Below are 19,479 nucleotides of genomic sequence, written 5' to 3'. Positions count from 1 at the left end.
CACACACACACACACACACACACTCCACAGCTCAACCTTTCCAGGCCCCAGAGTACCACCCATCTCTAGTCCCCAAGAATGTAGGTTGGTGGGTCCCTTTGGGGGGGGCTGCCTCAGGGGGTGGGGAGGCACAGCAGAGGTTCCCCTGAAAACACCCACCACCCATGCCGCAAAGCCACGAAACACTTACCCTGAGTTTTGGATTTTTCAGACTAGAAAAATAGTTTTCAAGCTAAAAAATGAGAGGGGAAAACAAGAATGTCGTCAGCAGTCGTCCCAGATCCACCGGGAAACACGCAAGGGCCCGGGTCCCACTTAGTCCCAGGGTGTGGTGGCCAGAGTGACAGCCCTCTGGACAGCCCCTTCTGAGGGTGGCCCGGGTAGGATGGGTAAACTCACTATGGTCCGGTCAATGGTGTGCAGGTAGTAGGAGACCGGCTTCCCTGTCCAGGAAACGGAGCCCTTCAGGGGCGACAGCTCCACGACGCGCATGATGGTGCCGATGTCTGCAGACCAGGCAGGCAGGGGGTGGGCTGCGGCCAGGCCTCTCCTGGAGGGGCCCAGCCTCAAAGCACCCCCTCCCCCCCACACCTAAAACGACTAGAGCAGGGTCCTCCAGCACAACCAAAGCACCCCAAGCCCCTGGCAGAAACAGCTGACCACAAGCCGTACCACTGAGAATACATCTGCCTGCCCTGGCCCCCGGGTGGCCCGTGACAGGGGCTGTCCACAGTGGCGGCCCCATGTGGGCCACACAGACTCTCATCAGCACCACCACCTTTGCCCTAGAGCAGCTGTCACCCAGGCCGTCCAGCCTCAGGGGACTCTGGGCCATGTCTGAGGACACCAGTGGTTACAACAAGGGGAGGGGTGCTACTGGAATGCAGTGGGTGGGACCAGGGGTGCTGCTAAACCCCACAGTGCCCGATACCCCACCCCAGCAGAGGCCGGCGGGACCTTTTGCTAGCTAATAGACCTCGGCTTTACATTCCATTAAAGGCAGAGAGGTCCCCGCTCCTTACCACTCAAGTTTCTGCTGTTTATTCTGAAGTTGAGAGGTGCAAAGGGTTTGGAGGACACGATTCTGCCACCTGAAAGACAAGAGCTCATTAGTGCCGTTCTTAGGAAGTATGTGCGCCCACACACACACACACACACTCACAGGGACACAGGCTGCTCACACATACATGTACTCACATGTATACAGACACCCATGGCAGCACACAGACTTCAGGGACACAGGTCACTCACATACCCTCTAACATATAGGCCCTCACTCACATGTACACACATACACGCCCTCACACATCCACAAGTACATGTTCTAACATGGACACAACTCAGCTAGCTGCAAGAGATCAAGGTCAGAGCAGGGGAGGGTGGGCAGGAGCGACAGCTAGCCCAGCAGGCGGGAGTCCCGTTCTGACTCCCTGTGCAGTGTCTAAGACAGGACGGGCAGCCCTGTGTACCCTGCAGTTTCTGTAGACAGCAAAACCAATAATGACCCACCAAGGAGGCCAAACTCATGCCCGCAGGCCAGTGCTTAGGGCTGTGGAGGTGGGCTGGGAGGGGCCTCCCTCCACCAGCTCCACACCCATGCAACCCTCCGGCACACCTGCCCACAGCCCGAGAGTGACTGCCACTAGCAAGGTCTCTCCGAGTGGGCAGGGCGCCAACCTGGGTGCCTGCCTGTGATCACTGTTGTGGGAGGGGCCCACTGCCAGCCAGGTGACCAGCGAGCTGCCCTCTGCCTGTGGGAGGTGAATACCCAGCATGTTCAAGGCCCCTCGGGGTCTTGGATGTCCCCAGCAACCCCCTGCAACGGGAGCCACGAGCCTGGAGGGAAGCTGCTACCACGGGAGTCTTACGCACGCTGGAGAAGACACCAGGTCAGTGAACATGCCAACAGCGGCAGGGGCCAGATTTCGCGCTGCTAAGTTCTGATAGTCTAAAGAATCCACATGTACCAATCCAGTCCACCTGCGTACAGGTGCACACACGTACCGGGCAAGTCAAGCATACGACTACACAATCGGAAGAAGCAAAAGCAGCAGCTCTTTACCTTCCTGTTCCTCCAGTATCTTCCACTTAGCACACAGGTTCCCACACGTATCTCGTCTGCCACCCCATTTTCAGGAGAGAAAAAAATTATCCAGTCTGCCAGGCCCCACTGCCCGGGCAATTACAGCCAATTGTGCTCTAGCCTGTCACCCCGATCACGTCGTCGGTGGTCTCCTTCTGCAGCCACACTAGGTGTTTCCAGTGTCCACACAGGGACGCTGACCTGGGTGACTGCCTTCTGAAGGCATTTGTTTCTCCTTCTGACCACCCCCCGGGCGGGCGGGCAGGCCAGCGCTGGACTGCTAGCTGCAAAGTCTGATTCTACCCCCGGCTCCTCCATGAGGGCCTCGAGGCTGCAGAGGTTTACAGTCCCTGAGGCCCTGTGTCGGGGCACTGAGAGCCAGCACCGCCTTGGGGGCGGTGGGTTTGGGGTTTGCTTGCACCGCCATAAAAGAGCAGTTTTCTCACAAATGACAAACCAACCACTGCTGTGGAGCCGATTCAGACTCCTGACGGCCCCACACAGGGCAGAGAACAGCCCCAGGGGCTTCTCTTCGTCCTGCGTCTTTGGGGAAACAGGAAGTCCTTCTTAAGGGAATACAATTCGCATGGTCTCTTTCTGTGTGTTCTTTGAGGCTCATGGGTGAGCGGGAAAGGCTTCCCAGTGCTGCGCTCCTTGTAAGGACAACCCTCATCTCCGTCTCCCGTTCCCCGAGGGAGCAGATCCGGACAGATCACCACTCTCCTGGCTTTTCCTCACCGGTGGGGTTCTCCGTTCTCATGACACTGCACAGCAAGCCCAGCAACCACCCTGTGCTCCATGAGACTCTGGAGACCGTCCCTGACGGCTTCACAAAGCAGCCACCAGGACCCACCGCGGCGACCACTGCCTCGGAACGCACAGCCCTGCTGATCCGCGAGGACAGTGTTGCCCGCCCAGGTCAGAGAGCCCCCTCAGGAGACTCAGGCAAGGCAGGTCAGAGGGATCTTGCCTCAGTCAACGGACTGCTGATCAGAGACAGGTTAAGCTTGCGTCCTGCCCTGTATGAATGGCAACCAGAGAAGCAACACTTTTTAGACTTTCCCTCATCCACGGGTACACAAACTCACACACACAGTGCACTGAAATGACGTGGTATGGTTCTGCTCTTCCCAGGCTGTGATTCCCACCCAATGCAGCCCCGTGTTCCCCACAGGACACACTGCCCGGTCCAGCGCTGTCCTCACAACTGCTCCTAGGTTTGAGCCCATCCGTGCTGCCACATTCTCCAGCAGGATGTCCTTCTCTGGGGACTGGTCTCTCCAGACAACACGTCCAAAGTACTTCAGAGTCCTGCCATCCTTGCTTCTCCGGAGAGCAGCTTGGGGCCTTGAACCTACGGCCATTCCGTTAGGAGTTAAGTACTTTAACCACTAAACCAGCAGGGCTCCTTCCAACTGTTGCCATCCTTGCTTCTAAGGAGCGCGCTGTCCTTACTTCTTCTGAGACAGACTTGTCTGCCTTGGGGCAGGCAGTCCGCGGTCCTTGTAACACTCTTCTCCAGCACCACGCAAACATTATCGGTTCTCCTTCAGTCTTCTTTAGTCAATGCCCAACTCTCACCTGCAGACACAGCAGCTGAAAAGATCATGGCTTGGGTGAGGCACACCTAAGGCCTCAAAGAAGAGTCCTTGCTTTCCAACAGTCTCCGGGGGGCGGGGGCGGGGCGGCAGATTTACCCAACAGAACTCATCATTTGTTCTTTGGACTGCTGCTCCCAGGAGCGTTGATGAAAACTTTGACAGTGTCCATCTTCTCTGCTTGTTACCTGATGTTCCCTAATGGTCCAGTGGTGAGGATTTTGGTTTTCTTTGTTTAAGGAAATGATTAGGTGGGAACGTGCAAATCGAGTGTCTGAAGCTCTCAGGGAGAGGGCTGGTCCACTTCTGCCATTACCCGGGGGCCACCAGGAGTGAAGTGCATCTGAGGACTACAGACCATGCAAAGCTGAGCACCTTGTTTTGGGTAGGAGACGGGCAGCAGAGTGGGGTGCCCTCTGGACAATTTACCAGGGTGGAAGGAGCTTTCTTACACTTGTCCAAGCAGGAGCAAAAGCCTGGGCGGGACCCAGTGGTTGAGAAGCCCAGGACCGGAGAGACGTGGCTGCCAGCTCAGCTGACAGGACGCCCTGCAGACCAAAGAACTGTATCCTTAATGCTTTCTGATCCCAAGCTAAACTTACTGCTAGCTTCCCGAATAGATCTCCATCACTGTGAGCAGTCTGTGAGTTCTGTGTGGTCACTGCCGCGCACACACACAGCAGAGGAACGGGTTGTCCTGGGAGAGCTGGCTGGTGTGGTGACAGGAGGGTGGAGGATGAAGGCAGGTCTGCAGTCTGCCTCTCCGTCTCTGGGCAGACATTGGGCTGGATCTGCCATCCTTGTGTAGCCAGGATGTGGCTTCCTCACTCTTGCCTCAGTTTAGCATGTGCCCACCTACAGGTGTGTAGGAGCACTTCCATAGCACCTATTCCTGCCCTGGCTGGAGCCCCCCTGCAGGGACACCCTGTGGTAATCATCACCCATCAACTGGCACCCAGGCACCTGGGTGGGTGGACTGAGCATCAGAAAGAGGGGCATGAAAGGAACACACACACCAGGCAGAGCCCACAAAACCTACTCCCCCACCACCCCGATGGGACAGTGGATCCGGGCAGTATCACAGATACAAGGTGCTGCTGCCACTGTGAGAAGGCCTGGGGCAGGTAATGGGGTAATGTCACTGGAAGCTGGCCACGGCACTAAGGGCAGGACTGGTCATGCCAGGCATCCCTCTGTACAGGCCAGGGGCCAAGTCCCAGGGAGAACCAGAACGAGCGACCATTCAGACGCACGTGCAGGAGCAGACAACAGTTCACTATCCTCCTGGATGACCTTTCTCGGGCCCAGGGCCAGACAGGGGTCACTGAAAGCCAGGGTCTGGGTCAGTCAAATTTGGAGAAGCCCCAGGCCTGAAGAAAGAGCTTAGGGCAGCTGCAAGGACCAGCCGGGCTACCTGCTGCAGGCTCCTGCCCCTCCTGTGAGCTCAACCAGATATGCAGTCCCAGGGTTCTCATGGCAGAGGGCGGCCAAGCCTGGCTACAACACTGCACCAACAGAGGACACAAGTGCCACTTCCAACCACATTCTGGAATATTCTCGCTGACTGACTGGGTCAGATCCAAGACAGAGCTCGCCTACCACCCACACTCAGGGGCCTAGCAAAGCCCAGGACGAGCAGGGTCGAAGTATGGGGACCGGGAACCGGGGACAAGGCCAAAGTAGGCTGTGTGGACCCAAGCGCCATCCCACAGCAGACTCGATTCCACATAAGTCACCCTCCCTCACAGCCTGCAAGCCAAGGCTGGCAGGGGGTCTTGCCCCACTGGGCCCCCTGCTCTGACAGCACTAGGGTGGCAGGTGGAGAGCAGCAGTAAGGGAGGCTTGAGGAGACAATCCAAGGCCAAGAGCTCCACCGGAGACCCTGCCCTTGGAGACACCAGGTGGGGGTCGCTGCCCCCCTGGTGACAACCAGGCTGGCTGTGTCGGGAGCAGTTGCTGGGTTCACACTGGCCAGGTCAGCAGCCAGGCGGCAGACAGATCCCTCCCTCCCTCCCACTGCCCACTCCCAGCTCCCACGAGCTGGGTCTGAAGAAGTGACACCATACCTTCCTTCATGTTTGCAAACCTCTCCTTCAGCTGGTGATCCACCTCAGGACCAAAGGCAAAATTATTCACAAATATAACACTGCAAAACAATGTTCGGGTCAGTCAGGCCACGCGTCCTTGGCCGCCAGGAAGCCAGCACACAGGGCGGCCAGCTCCACGGCCGAGACCCCGCTCCCCGAAGCCTCACCAACCCTCAGGCCCAGATGGGGCTCTGAGGGGCTTCCTGAATCTGCTGTCAACACAGAACATTCAAGAAACTTCCTGGACCTTTGAGCCACTGGCCACCCCGGGAGCAGCCTAGGCTGTGTCCTGACAGGCATCTGGGACTGGGACTGGGACTGGGACCTGGGTGCAGCTGGGGGAGTGAGAGCTAGAGGGACAGTTTCCAGTCCACACCGAGGTCATGGGGGTGCCCTCGCGTATGCTGTGGGGCACCTGCCTTCCAGGCCTGGGCCCAAGGGGAGCCCTCAACATTTCAAAAGCATTGTGACCTCAAGGGCTCTTCCAGGTCACCAGAGCAAGGGGACCCCCAATTGTGGCTTTGCCTTCTCCAGGAGATGCCACTTGGCTCCTCCTCCCACACTGGCACCGAGCGAGGCCTCTAGGGTGGCAGTTCCAGCACACAGACCACTCGAGGGGGCATGAGGCTCGCTGGCTGCAGGGATACAGCATGATGGTCTGGGGGGCTAACTTGGTCTCTCCAACTGAGGAAATGGATATGAGAGTGGAGAACCTCAAACATGCAGGGGAGCAGTTAGTCCATACAAACAGCAGTGCCAACGACCCTGAGACCAGAACTAGACAGTGCCCGACTCCTAAAAGGGAGTCCATTAGAAGGTGGCCCTGGGGCGAGTGGCTGCAAGATGTGCATCCGAACTCAGTCATCAGGAGACAAGGCTGGCTGGTTGGACAGACTGGAGCAACCCCAAGATTACCTGCTCAGTCACCTTTCAGGTCTGGGAGCAAACTCAACCACCTTACTCCCCAAGCCACCCCAAAGCTCAATTTTTAGCCCAAAAACCAATAGAAAAACCCTAACCTGACTGGCATTGAGTCAGTTTGCACTCAGAGCAACCCAGTGGTTCTCAACCTTCCTAATTAAGCAATCAGTTCAGACAGTTCCTCATGTGGTGGGGACCCCCCAACCATAAAATTATTTTCATTGCTACTTTATAACTGTCATTTTGCTACTGTTATGAATCAGGTGACACTGAGAAAGGGTCATTCCATGGGTTGAGAACTGCTGCTCTAGGCTTTCCAAATTGGAGACCTTCACAGGAGTGGACAGCCTCCCCTTTCTGCTGCAAAGCGGCTGGTGGGTCACCCTGCTCGCCTTACAGGGAGCAGCTCCACGCGAGGCAGCCTCCTACGCCAACAGCAAACCAGGTCTCTCGGAGAACCTGGCACTGGGAGGTTCAAATGCCTGAGAATGATCAACTACTTGAGATCCAAAGGGCACTCTTATTTACCCGAGGACCAGGTTCCAAGGGGCTAGCAAAGGGCAAATGGGCAGGAGAAACACAGGGCGCTGGCTGTAGGACCAGTGACTGTCCAGGGAAGGAACTACAGTCACCGAGCTGAAGCAAGGCCTGTGTGAACTGTTCCCTGTTCTCGGGCACACGGTCGCGTGAGGAGGAAAAGCCAGGGCCTTCTGTTAGGCAAGGACCCAGCCTCTGGGGTCTGTGGCCAGGTGCTGGGAGGTGGGTAGAGGAGGTGGCAGCTCAGAGCACTAGGGACTCCCACGTCACCCTGGGCTCTCAGTGAGACCAGCTCGCAGCTGGTGGCTTCAGGCGACCACGGCTGAGGGTGTCTGTGAAGCGAAGGGCCTTAGGGACTGGCTGGAGACACAAAGGTCCCTGCCACCCACCTCTGTAAGCACCTCACACCTCGGACACAAGGACACTTGGTCCACGGGAGCCAGCGACAGACACAATTGCCCACGGCCACTGAGGGAGGGCATGCTTGACCACTGTCCTCTCACATGCCAGAGCCAGTCAAGGTGGCACCAACAAGAACAAGGGTAGCCCTGAGCCCAGCCTGGAGGAGGAAGCCTAAGCTAAGTCAGCATCAGGGGGAACCCCCAGGGGGTGGCAGGTCTGCAGGGTCCAGAGCATAAGGGCATGGCAGGTAGGAGGAGATGTCCAACCTCACAGCTCTTTTGACCACAGAGCCCACCTAGGTGACCGCTGCCAGTGGCCCAGCCTCAGAAGACTGTCTCCTCACAGAGTGGACCGCTGGGCCAGGCCCTAGTGGTGGGGGAGGAGGGGAGAGGGGCGACACATGGCCCTGGGGGCCGCCCAGCTGCTGTGTCCCATCTCCTACCTCGTGTTGGCGATGCGCTCCCGCCACTCTTCAGAGAGAAAGTCGCCTCTTTCCAGCTGAAATGAAGAAAACAGACCGCGTTTCTCCCCGGCCCCTCAGCGCACCCACCCTGCGAGGGAGTCTCAGCAGGACTAAAAAGTCTCGGGGCCCAGGGATGGCTCACCCACAGTGGGCTCCCCAACACCTCCCCAGGGTGCCGCATCTGTCTGCCACAGCACAGCCAGGAGACTGCCCCTCCTGCCTCTGACCCAGGGTGGGGGCCCCTCGCCAGATGAGCAGAGGACCGCCCCCAGCCTCGAGGACCCGTCGGGGACTGTGAAGCACCCGGTCCAGCCAGCAGCCCCTCCACTGCAGTCTCCACCCCAAGAGGCACAGGCTGGGGGTGGGGGAGGCATGGCAGTGTCAGCTTCCTATGGGTAAAGCGGCCCCAGTGCACTGAGCCTGCCCCAGGTCTGGAGAGCTGGCAGAGGGCGGGCAGGCAGGGGAGCCCCCACAGGACTCCCTCTGCATGGACTGGCCACCAAACCCCACAGACACCAGCATGCTACAGGCCCTGCCCCAGGAGGCAGAGTGACATGGTTGGGGGGGAGGGGGCAGGGGGCAGGCGTGGGGGTAGGGGGTGGGGGGAGCTGTCCACGTGCTCATCACTCTGGGGAGGGTGTCACCAAAAATGAGCTGTCACCAAACTGATAGCCACCCCAGGGTGGGTGGCTTCCTCACACTCTGATGCCAAGTCCTAGAGGCCAGCAGGGGGCCCACAGCCAGGAGAGCACATAGACAGTGTGGACCGTCTGCCCTCAGGCTCACCCAGCCCCGCTTCACGACCAGCTGGCTGCCAGCCAAGCGGCTCTAAACACCAGACCCACATTTGCAGAAGTGGGCGTGGAAAGACCCGTGGGAGCCTAGCTTGAGGACAGCACACACCGTGAGGGGTCAGCCTTGGGGACCCAACCCTCCCGCCCACTGCAAGGTGCCCGCACAGCCAGCCAGAGAACGCTCACAGAGCTAACAGGCTTGTACCCAAGCACGTGCCAAGCCCACGGAGAAGACCCAGAGCACTGAGCAGGAGCCGAGAGCAGGTGCCTCACCAAGCAGACAGACAGGCGGGGGAGAGACGCCGGTGGCCAGACGTGAGAGCCAGGGCAGGGCAGGGCAGCAAAGCTCCATGCCTGACCTCCTTGACGGCAACAAGGACGGACGAGGAGCACCAGGGAGGCCCTCGCAGGGCTGAACGGGCCCTGGGGAAGCTGGTGCCACAAGGGCCGGGGGGAGGGGCAGCTTTCACGTGGGCGCGAGGGATGCCCAGGGAGGAGCCCATACCAGGCGGCCCCCAGGGAGGCACACCAGGGACTCCACAGAGTTAACCAGGTGCAGAGGTGGGAGGGCCTCTCTTCAGCATCAGCAGGCAGGGCAGAGAGGGCAGTCAGGGGAGCAGGGTAGAAGTGCTGGTGGAGGGTGGGGCCTGTCAGCATCAGAGCGCAGGGAGGGAAAGGTGCTGGGGGTGAAGGAGGGCCTGGGGGTGAAGGAGGGGCTCCCGTCGGCATCAGAGCGCGAACTCGGAGGAGGGCACTCACTGTGTATTCGGCATGCTTTTTTCCATACCATTTCATCCACTTCCTGAACTCTCTGTCCATTGTCTGGAAGGAAGAGAAGCCACGGCCCATCGCACACCTCCTCCTCCCAACAAGCCCCACCCCTCCAGGAGCCACTCTCCAGCACCTGGGCCCCAGACCCTAAACACCACAGCATCCCAAGGTCTTCCAGGGCCTCCACAGTCCCTGTGCTGCCCCCCACTCACCTCCGCATACTTGGCTGGGATGTCGGCTTTCTCGACGCCGTAGTGATGCTTACAGTTGGTGGCTGCGGCGACCTGGAGCACCACCTGGCCCACTCCTTCGAGTGGAGAAACTTGGTCAGGCCCGGCAGCACTGAGGTGTGGCCAGCGCCCGGGGTCTCGGGCAGACTATGTCCAGAGTCCCTGGTGTCCACTCCAAGGGACACGGGCTCCGTCCATACATACAAGCAGTGAGGTAGCACCCAGACTAACCCGGGACCAGGTGGACACCATAAGAACGGTGCCCTAGCCCAGGCCAAGCAGCGAGTGCTCTGGAGAGGCGGCCCAGCAGGCAGGCAGGGAACAGGATTTTCCTCGGGTCCTGAGAAGACTGGTGCTCTCAGAGTGGCCAAGCAGGGTTGGGCAGAGCAGGACCGGACTGGGCAGGGCGGAGGAGGGCTGGCTCAGAGCCAAGAGGGACTTGACCGAACACCAAGCCTCACAGGTTGCTTGCTGCCTTTCCAGCCCACCTTCTCTGCAAAGGTATGCAGACAGAGCCAAGATCAAGTGAAGATGTTGCCAAAGAGCAACCCTGACACCACGCCTGCTCAACACCGGACCTTCCAGCCAGCAGCACCAGGCTTGTGGCTGCAAGGCGACACTGTTCACGACTGTCCAGTTAAAGGGCGATGTCTGCTGGATGGCACACAACCCCCTCCAGGCTTGTGTGGTCCCCTGCCCCATGAGAGTTTCCTTCAGGGCCACCTGCCAGATGACAGAGCCTCCCAGAAGTAGCTCAATGGGAGGCTCTCCTTAGCACTGGCTAGGGTGTCCAGCTGTGTGTGGAGGGACGTGAGGTAAGCTGGGGAGAGAAAGGAGACTGCTTGCCCCCGCCCCAGGATGGAGAATAAAGCCCTTCACTTGGGCAGAGTTCTAGACAGGGTCAGGGAAACCTCTATGTAAGCAGATGTGTGCTCAGCTTGGAGGAAGGGGCCTGGGAAGGCGGAAGTCTCAGGGAGATGAGGTGGGATGGCAGCCCCCAGCAGCGGCTCCTGAGGCTGGCAGAGACACCCCTCCCCAGCAGCCCTTGGGCACTCACCACTGCCCAGGTCCACAAAGAGGTCATCCTCGGTCATCTTGATCTCATCGATCATCTGCGCCACCAGGTCAAAGGAGGTCTCACCATAGACCTCGGGCGAGAAGGGCTCATAGTTGTTAAGCTTCTCAGGGTCACTGACCGAGTGGTTGTAGACCTGCTGCAGGATGTGGCGCAGCAGCCCCGTGCACGGCCGTGTGTTGAGCTTCATGGGCTGTGTGGTCCCCTTCCACTGTGGGGTGGGAGAGGTCAGTGCCTGCCTGCGCCCTGGTACACAGTGTGCGTGCACACGGTGTGTGTGTGCGCGCGCGCCTGCCCTGGTAAAAAGAATGTGTCTGCACGCACCATCTGTGAGCACTGTGCGCCTGTGTGTGCATAACGTCCCGCCTTGTGTGGGGTGCAGGCTGGGAAATCCTGGCCTCGATAGCAACACTCTGGTTCTGAGGAGTCTGCAGGGCACAGACTGAGCCTCTGCTGCGTGGCTCTGAGCCCGGGGAGCCAGCCCACCTCATCCATGCCCACGGGTGTTACTACCATGGTGAACTGGTGAGCCCCTCACGGGCACAGCACACTGACTGCACCAACTCAACTGCTGGTCCTCAGCATGGTGTGGTATCTGCCAGGGATACTGCCTGGTCTGTGCCCAAGACACAGCTCACCAATGTCACATCACCAGCAAAACCCCCAGATCGCTCTCTCTCTCTTTCTCTCTCACACACACACATACACCCCTCTCTCTCAGTCCACTCTGCAACACACCAAATCACACACACAGCCCAAGAACCCACAACGCAAGCATGCTGCAGGGCGGCGAGGTGGATCCACCTACCAGCTGGTGGATGCTGTCGATGGCCCGGTTATACTTGTCGCATAGCCGCTGCATGCTCTCGAAGCTGAAAGACAGGGGGGCTCAGCCACTCTGACGGCCAGCCAGGAGCAGGAGGGCCAGCCTCCACTTGGCCGCCACAGGGCAGCAGCCCAGCCAGGGACAAGGGAGCACAGTGAAGCCGGTGGGCTCCTGGCAAGTGTGGGGCCAGGTCTCAGAGGCAGTGCTAAGGGTGAGACACCATCACAGAGGGCTACAAGGCCAGGTGTCCTGCAGCCTCACGCCAGGCCAGGCAACTTCTCCCAGGACAATGCTCTCAGGGTTAGCAGGCAGGCAGAGAACAGGATTTGTTTTGTTTTGGTTTTTATGGGGGGTGCACAGTGTTGAGGCAGAATGTCTATAAGAGTTGGCTGTAAAATGCGGATCTGCTCCAAAGACCTTCACCTGATTCATAATAAATTAAGTTCAAAACAGAAAGGCAACATTGGTGAAACTATACAGGAAATAGATCTCGGATGAAACGGCCTCTATCCACAATTGAGGGACAGAAGGAAAGAGGTCACTAAATGGAGTGAGTGCATCGGTGGGCTGAGCATAGGTCAGCTTGTCAGCAGATTCCCCCTGGGGGGAATGCTGGGCCTGATCTGGTTTCCAAAATCTTACGTATTCTGAGGTTGTACTGTTCTGCTTGGTTTTTGCACGAACATATTAGGGGGTATCTCGGGAGTGCTACATCACTGGGGGTCACCCTCTTGAAGTTGAGCTAATTGGTTTTTCTTTTTTTTGGTGTATGAAAACCAGAGCTGATGAAACTATAAAGTCAGCAAGTGGAATAAGGGTTTTGGGGGAAGGGGGAGCCACAGAGGTGATGGCAGGGTAAAGGGGTGATGGCATCAAGGGGACCATATAGAAAAAGAATGGAAACGGATTACGGTAGTAACTGTACAATTTTGAATGTGATTGAACTATGGGATGATTTGATATATATTAATCCCAATTAATTAAACACAAACGCAGAAAGGCCAAATCGGCTGCGCTTCCTTCTCCCCAACTCCTCTCTCGGAGCCAAGGCTCACCCTGCACCCTGACCAAAAGCTCTGCCAGGCAGCTGGGGGCTAGTGCCACCCCCCACCCAGGGGTCCCACTGCAACAGCCGAGAGGAGAAGAGGATGGGATGAGCGGGCAGAGACGCCCAAGTAGCACCAGCTCCCAGGTGGCCAGCTGTGCCACCCCCCACGCCCCAAGTGGAGTGGAAGGCTTCCTCCTCTTGCAAAGAGAAACAGAGACATTCCAGGCCTGCATTCCAGAAACAGCCGCGCCTTTCCCTGCCTTCCAAGACTCCAGGAAACTGCTGGCTAGGGTCAAGGGGCTGGAAGGAGCAAGTGGCCCAGCCTAAGCCAACACCAAACCACACTCATGTGGCCAAGGGGCCACGGGCGACCAAGGCCAGGAGACTGCTGGCAACACCGGGCGGCTGCGAGGAGCATGCAAGGCTGTTTCCCACGCGCCGGCCCAAGTGTCTCCAATTCCTCCTTCCACTGACGCTGAGGCCAATGTTTGACAAACACTCCCACCAAAATAGCTTCCCCGAAGGAACTGTCCAAGAACGCCTGGCTCAGGCGCCCAGCCACCCTAGCCAGCAGGAGTCCACTCACCTTTTGGTGTCATAGTCAATGAGCACATAGTTCTCCATGGCCAGCTTGAGGTCCGGGATTTCTTCACAGACCCATCTGGGGGGAGAGCAGAGCCGTCAGTTCTTTCCATGTTCTACGTGCCCTCGGTAGCCGCTGCCTACGCGAGCACAGCGGACTTGCTGTCGGCTTCAAGGGGAGCGCTCGGCTGAGCGGTGGTCAGCTACTGCTCGCTGGCCGCCCCTCGGTGGTAGAAGGACTAGATGATTGGCTTCAGGACAACAGCCAAGAAACCCCGGGGGCAGTCCTGCTCGGCTGCTGGGGGCACTGAGAGTTAGAATCAACTCCAGACCCACTGAAAGCAGCAACCAGCTCTAACAGCTCACTGACCCCTGCTGCACTGTGGGGAAATCTTGGCCCCTGCAGCCCGCAGGCCCAGCAGAGCACTCTACTGTCCCACGGCTGCGGGTAGGAATTACCTTGATAACAACGGGCACCGTTCCTCAGTTCTAACTCTTCTACTGTGGTTCAGATGAGGGATGACAGATCAAATCTGCTGCTACACGGTGTTTCCCTCGTCGTCCCCTCAGTGGACTGCTGCTCGCCCCACTTCCTCCCGGTGTCCCCACTCCCCGCCCCAGCACATGCCTTTAAGTGAACACTGCCCTTTGGATCTGAAATGGTGATCATTTCAACCAGGGGTGAGTTTAGCTGAAGAGGTGAAGGGTAGCTTAGGATCATAGTGTTGGGGGGGGGGCCTCAAGTCTCATTCTGACCAGTCTCTACCCAGTCAACAAGCCTGGGCAGTGGGCAGCCTTCACAGGAAAGGAAGGGACCATCGGGGCTCTCTTCTGGCATAAGCACTGTGCACCTGGCCTTCACAGACAGTCTGCTCCTCACACACAGAGAAAGGCCTCCCGATTCACCTCAAACGTGACAGCGCTGTGGACGGTGTGCCAAAGCCGCAAGCTGTACACACGTGCTGCAGCTCAAGCACTGGGAGCTGAATGTGGGCACAACTGAGGGCACCACGCAGACACTCTACCAAGCAGACATTAAAGAGAGCAGCTTGTTGTGCGAGGAGTTAGTCACAAATAGCTGGGTTCCTTACACACACACACACACACACACACACACACACACACACACACACACACACACACACGAAGGGTGAAAGAACTCTGAGGGGCCTTCAGAAAGCTCTTGGAAGAATTCTATAACCCTTTTGAAGCCCCCTTGTACGTCAGACCATCTAAATGAGCAATCGTAACTTGGCTCTAGACACCAACCCCAAAGAAAACTACAAAAGGGGAGTCATCACTACAGATCAAAAGGAGGGGGGGTACTTGTGAGAACAGAGGAGATGAAATTAACAAAGGCCTTGACAGACACAAATTACACAAGAGCAAGAGAACACTTGAAAGGTGCTACCGATGAGGTGCTAGTCAAAGACCTGACAACAAAGAGACGCAGCCCCAGACAGCTTCATTGAATTCTACCTGACACATTAGAACCTCGGACCCCACAAAACCGCTCCCAGGGGTTCACGTGACCAGCATTACTCTGACACCAAAAGTAACCAGCCTGGTATTCGAGGTCCTGCCTGGTACAAGTAGGGATCTTGTGGGGCAGTAGTTATGCCCTCAGCTACCAACCACCCAAAAGGCTGGCAGTTCAAACCCATTAAGAGGCTCCACAAGAAGGTGGCGTGTGGCCCATGAAGATGCAGGCAAGGCAGCTCCCCAGTCATCCCCGGGGCCACCACCAGCTGGAGCCAAGACAAGGATGTGCAGCTCCAGCTCCAGCTTGAGTGTGTGTGTCTGTGAGAGTGTGCGTGTGTGCGTGCATGCGTGCGTAACTGCTCCTGACCAGTTAGGGGTTCAGGGCTGCCCGGAGGCGCCTCAGGAAAAAGGCCTGGCCCCTGCTTCTGAAGGCCATAGCCACCGACAGCTGAGACGCAGCTTGGCTCTAAGGTGAGGGGAAGCCGACAGGACAGTCACTGGCGGGTGGCTTCCTGCTCGAGCTCCTCCCCAAGGAGGGGCAGCCCCACTGGCCAGCACGTGGCTACCATGCCGCAGTCTCAGAGGGACCCCAAGCCTGGCTCCCTACAGGGGGAGGCCCGCACAACACACCAGGGCTCTCCAACGTCTCCTCAGAGCCAGAAGGCTGAGACCAAGGTGACAGGAGGCACACGTGTGTCCCCATGCCCTCCACATTCCCTGCTGGCCAGTCCAGCCCACGTCTGAGAACTTCTGGGAGTGCCGGCCTCCTGGGGTCCCACTGTGTGCTGAACACTGCTCGATACAGCAGCAGCGTGCTTGCCCTCTGCAGTCAAGTGGGTGTGAAGAGCCACACCGTGTTCCGGAACCAGCAGGATGCCATCCTTCCAGCTGCCTGGCTGGGGATTACACCAGATCAAAACCACACAACCAAACTCCATAGAGGGTGACTCAGTGATTCGAGGGCAGGACAGAACGCCCCCACCCCCAGCTTTCTGAGACTCACTCTATAGGAGTAGAAAGCCCTTCTCTTTCTCCTGAGGAGCAGCTGGTGGTTTTGAACTACTGACCTTGGAGTTAGCAGTTCAACATGCAACCACTGTGTGATCAGGGCACCCTTCCCAAATGCTCAACACCCACCTCACACCAGGGCCCCTGAGCAGCACACACAAATGATTCCACAGAAACCTTGGATCAGAGAACAGCCAAACAGGCTCAGGGCAGCGGGTCCAAGGGGACACAAGTGGGGCTCGTGCAGGCACTGCGGCTGCTGGCCCACCCTGCCTGCTGTCACCTGCATGTCAGGACTCGAAGGAGCCTCGGAGCCTTGGACCCTGAAGCAGAGCAAGGCTTCTGACCACCCAAAGCACAGGGGACCCAGACCCCAGTGTCCACAGCTGGGGGCTCAGAGGGAAGCTGCTATCGAACATGGCCCCTGACCCCCGGTCCTTCTCTGCTCCAAGAGGGGGCAGGAATCCTGAGAGGCTGGCAAGGAGTGTGGGGAGCATGGGCTATAAAATTACCCTGGCCCCAGGAGTTGGGGAAGCCAGAAAATGCACAGGAAAGGCTTAAAAAAAAAAAAGAGAGAGAGGCCCCATTTCATCCAGAGGATTGTCAATGGCTGTGACCTTTCAAAAACAGTTTGCCAGGCCTTCCTTTCCAAGGCGCCTTTTGGTTAGTGGCCAAGCACCTGCACTGCTGCCCCCGGGACCTCTGAAATTCTCCTCTCAGAGAACCCCCACCACCATGGCCCTGCCCTCTTGCCATGAGTGCAGGGCTGGCGTCAGGGGGACCAGGGCTTAGGAGACTCTGGGTCACAGCCTCCTGGGCCCTGGAAGGTGACTCACCGGATGGTCTCGATGATTTCATGAGCAGCATCGTGGTGTTTGTCCTGAAAAAAACAAACGGAAACTGTCTCAGAGCCACCGCTGTGGGCTCCCCTCCAGAGCATGTGTCATCAGTCAGAGGTGCCCCCTCAAGTCTAATGCCATCCGTCTGTCCAGTTTGTAGCTTCCCAGCCCACCTCCAAGGAAGGGGCTGCCAGGACCCACTCCAGCCGTTGCCCCGGCCCGGGATCTCCACTCCTTCTGTTGCCTAAAGCCTGGAGGCTGGAGCTGCAGCAGGCTGGGGGGGAGGCCTAACCAGGATCACCTGGCCACCCCCACTTTTCCTCCCCCATCAGGGTCTCCTGCAGCCTCTTCCTGCAAGAAGAGGCTGTGAGGACTGCTCTAGGGCCCACCTGGGGGTCTCAGTGCAAGTCAGGTTACATACAGCATGCATGGTGGCTCAGCCCATGGCAGGGGCTGCTCAGTGACCCCCAGCACCTGCTCCCCTGCCATGGATCGTGTGTGTGTGTGTGTGTGTGTGTAAGGGTGCCGCTCTTGAGACACAGCCCCGAAACAGGAGAGCAGCAACTAGTCCCCTGCACCCCTGCCAGTACTGCTGCTAAGGCTGGGCCTGACTCAAATACACCCGCTCTGCTGTGCTCACTGGGGACGTGGTGTCGATTTCAGCCCACAGCAACCCCAGGTGACAGCAGAACGGCCTCCCAGGGTTTCTAAGACTGTGCCCTTTGGGAAGGTGCCTTGGTGGCACCGGGGAGTTCAGTGTAGGCTGCCAAAGGGGATGGTTCCAACTCCCTGTCCCCCACCCCACCTACCCCACACACACCCTGCCCCAGGAAGATCTGGCATCCCACTCTGTCTTACAAGGTGGCTGGTGCATCAGAACAGAGTTCTTGATGGCAGTGAGAGGAAGCAGATGGCCAGGTCTCCCCACCCCCACCCCCAGGGTGGGTGGGTGGAAGGGGCAGGTTTTAGTCACACTAGGCCACTAGGACTCCTGGATAGCACACAATAGGCAGGGCAGACACTGACTCCTAGGGCTCCTGAGGGTTTCTCATGGGCTGCCAGCCTTTACAGGAGCAGGCAGCCTCGTCTTCCTCCCTGGAGGGGATGGTGGGTTCAAACCGCCAGTCTTGCAGTTAGCAGTCAAGCTCTTAAGCATGAAGCCACCAGGGACCCTCAGACACAGGAACCCAAACCAAACCAAACCAAACCACTGCCACCCCGTGGGCTCGGCTCACAGAGACCCTACGCTGCGGAGCAGACAGGCTTCAGAGTGCAGCCTCGCCTTTCTCCCTCAGCACCACTGGCTTTGTGGTCAGCAGCCCAGGACGGAGCCCCAAGCACTACCGCTAAACCACTTTTTGTCTCCATAAGTTTGCTACCACATTGATGGCATCAGCAATGTCCTTATAGCTGTGACTCCGGCACCCCGTGTGCTGGGTTGCAGAGCAGCTCCACGGGTTTCCCTGGCCCCAGTCCTCCAACAGCGGCCCATCTCCAGGCCTTCCGGTAAGGGTCGGGGCTCAAACCCTTTCCATTCTTGTTCTTATCCCCCGGCTCAGCACACAGCAGGGACACGAAGCTGCAGCTACCCCCATAACTCAGGGAACCCTGAGGGAATAGCCAGTTCCCAGCACCACCTGGGAACTCGAGGGTAATGCCGACTCCAGGAGCCGGCCAGCACGGGCTTGGCGACCCACATGACCACACCACAGCTCACGGCAAACACCAAAGGAGCTGCCACCAGTCACAGCTCCGGGGCAAGCGCTCAGAGGAGAAATGCCCCTGTGGCTGTCTGAGCCTGTGGCTCTTTCCGGGGGCAGAGGGCCTTTCTCTTTCCATCTTTCTCCTGAGGAGCCGCTGGTGGTTCCCAGCGGCCATCCGGGTGGTGAGCAGCCGCCAGGCCACGGGGGCTCTGAGGAAGAGCTCAGGCGGCATGGGCACCAAGAACAAGCATGAAATGAAGCCGCTGCGTGCCGCTCCCCCTCCTCTGGGGATGCACTTGGAGGCCGCAGCAAGACTGGCGGCACTTGGACACGGCCAGCGGGGCTCCATGTCCAGAACCACACAGACACAGGGGGAGATCAGACGCCACCAGAGCTGGGGAGAGGGGCCGAGCGCAGAGCCCACTCGATGGCACCCAACAGCAACAGCAGGATGCTCAACACCACTTGTCTGCCAGTTTGGCGTCCTGTGGCAGCTTGCATGTCACCGCCATGCTGGAAGCTATGTCGCTGGCATTTTTAATGCTAGCAGGATCACCACAATCAACAGGGTTCAGTGGCGCTTACAGACGAAGGACAGATTACACCACGGAAGGAACCAGCTGCCCACTTCGGACTGAAGGCCTAATAAGCCTAATGGCATTGTCAGAGAAGGTGCGGGGAGGTTGGGCCCCTCAGGTCAGAAAGCACTTAAACTCAGGGCGAGCTAGCTGCTCCACAAAGGAGAGTTAACCATAGTGACGTAAACGGAGTAAAGCTGTGGGGGAAAAGCCTCAAGACCTTCGTTTGCTGGGGGAGCACAACTGGAACTGAGTAACAAGGGCTTCAAATGTCCATTAATATTCAGAACTAGAATGTACCAAGTACGGACCTAGGAAAACCAGACGTCGTCAGGCACGGATGGCATGCACACAGGTTGGCGTCCTATGATCAATAGTACAAAAATGCTAGAATGGCATGCACACAGGTTGGCGTCCTATGATCAATAGTACAAAAATGCTAGAATGGCATG

At 58.1% G+C, this 19,479-nt stretch overlaps 1 protein-coding gene across 1 annotated transcript in view; it reads right to left on the bottom strand.

Annotated features, from left to right (window-relative positions):
- DOT1L (DOT1 like histone lysine methyltransferase) overlaps positions 1 to 17,176 on the bottom strand; it is a 28,467-nt gene extending 11,291 nt beyond the window's left edge. The window contains exons 1-12 of the mRNA XM_030888291.2: positions 17,168 to 17,176; positions 16,744 to 16,787; positions 13,422 to 13,496; positions 11,770 to 11,833; positions 10,944 to 11,172; positions 9,869 to 9,963; positions 9,645 to 9,707; positions 8,071 to 8,126; positions 5,748 to 5,827; positions 1,023 to 1,091; positions 400 to 506; positions 191 to 232 (exon numbers count right to left, since the gene is read on the bottom strand). Of these exons, the coding sequence (XP_030744151.1) occupies positions 191 to 232; positions 400 to 506; positions 1,023 to 1,091; positions 5,748 to 5,827; positions 8,071 to 8,126; positions 9,645 to 9,707; positions 9,869 to 9,963; positions 10,944 to 11,172; positions 11,770 to 11,833; positions 13,422 to 13,496; positions 16,744 to 16,787; positions 17,168 to 17,176 (933 nt within the window). The remainder of the gene's footprint in view (positions 1 to 190; positions 233 to 399; positions 507 to 1,022; positions 1,092 to 5,747; positions 5,828 to 8,070; positions 8,127 to 9,644; positions 9,708 to 9,868; positions 9,964 to 10,943; positions 11,173 to 11,769; positions 11,834 to 13,421; positions 13,497 to 16,743; positions 16,788 to 17,167) is intronic.
- Positions 17,177 to 19,479: the final 2,303 nt, after the last annotated feature.

Source organism: Echinops telfairi, unplaced genomic scaffold, assembly GCF_000313985.2.
Source record: "Echinops telfairi isolate 266 unplaced genomic scaffold, ASM31398v2 ScPeMD7_7459;HRSCAF=8497, whole genome shotgun sequence".
Taxonomy (NCBI): domain Eukaryota; kingdom Metazoa; phylum Chordata; class Mammalia; order Afrosoricida; family Tenrecidae; genus Echinops; species Echinops telfairi.
The sequence above is the reverse complement of the archived record's forward strand: the minus strand, read 5'-3'. Positions and strand labels throughout refer to the sequence as shown.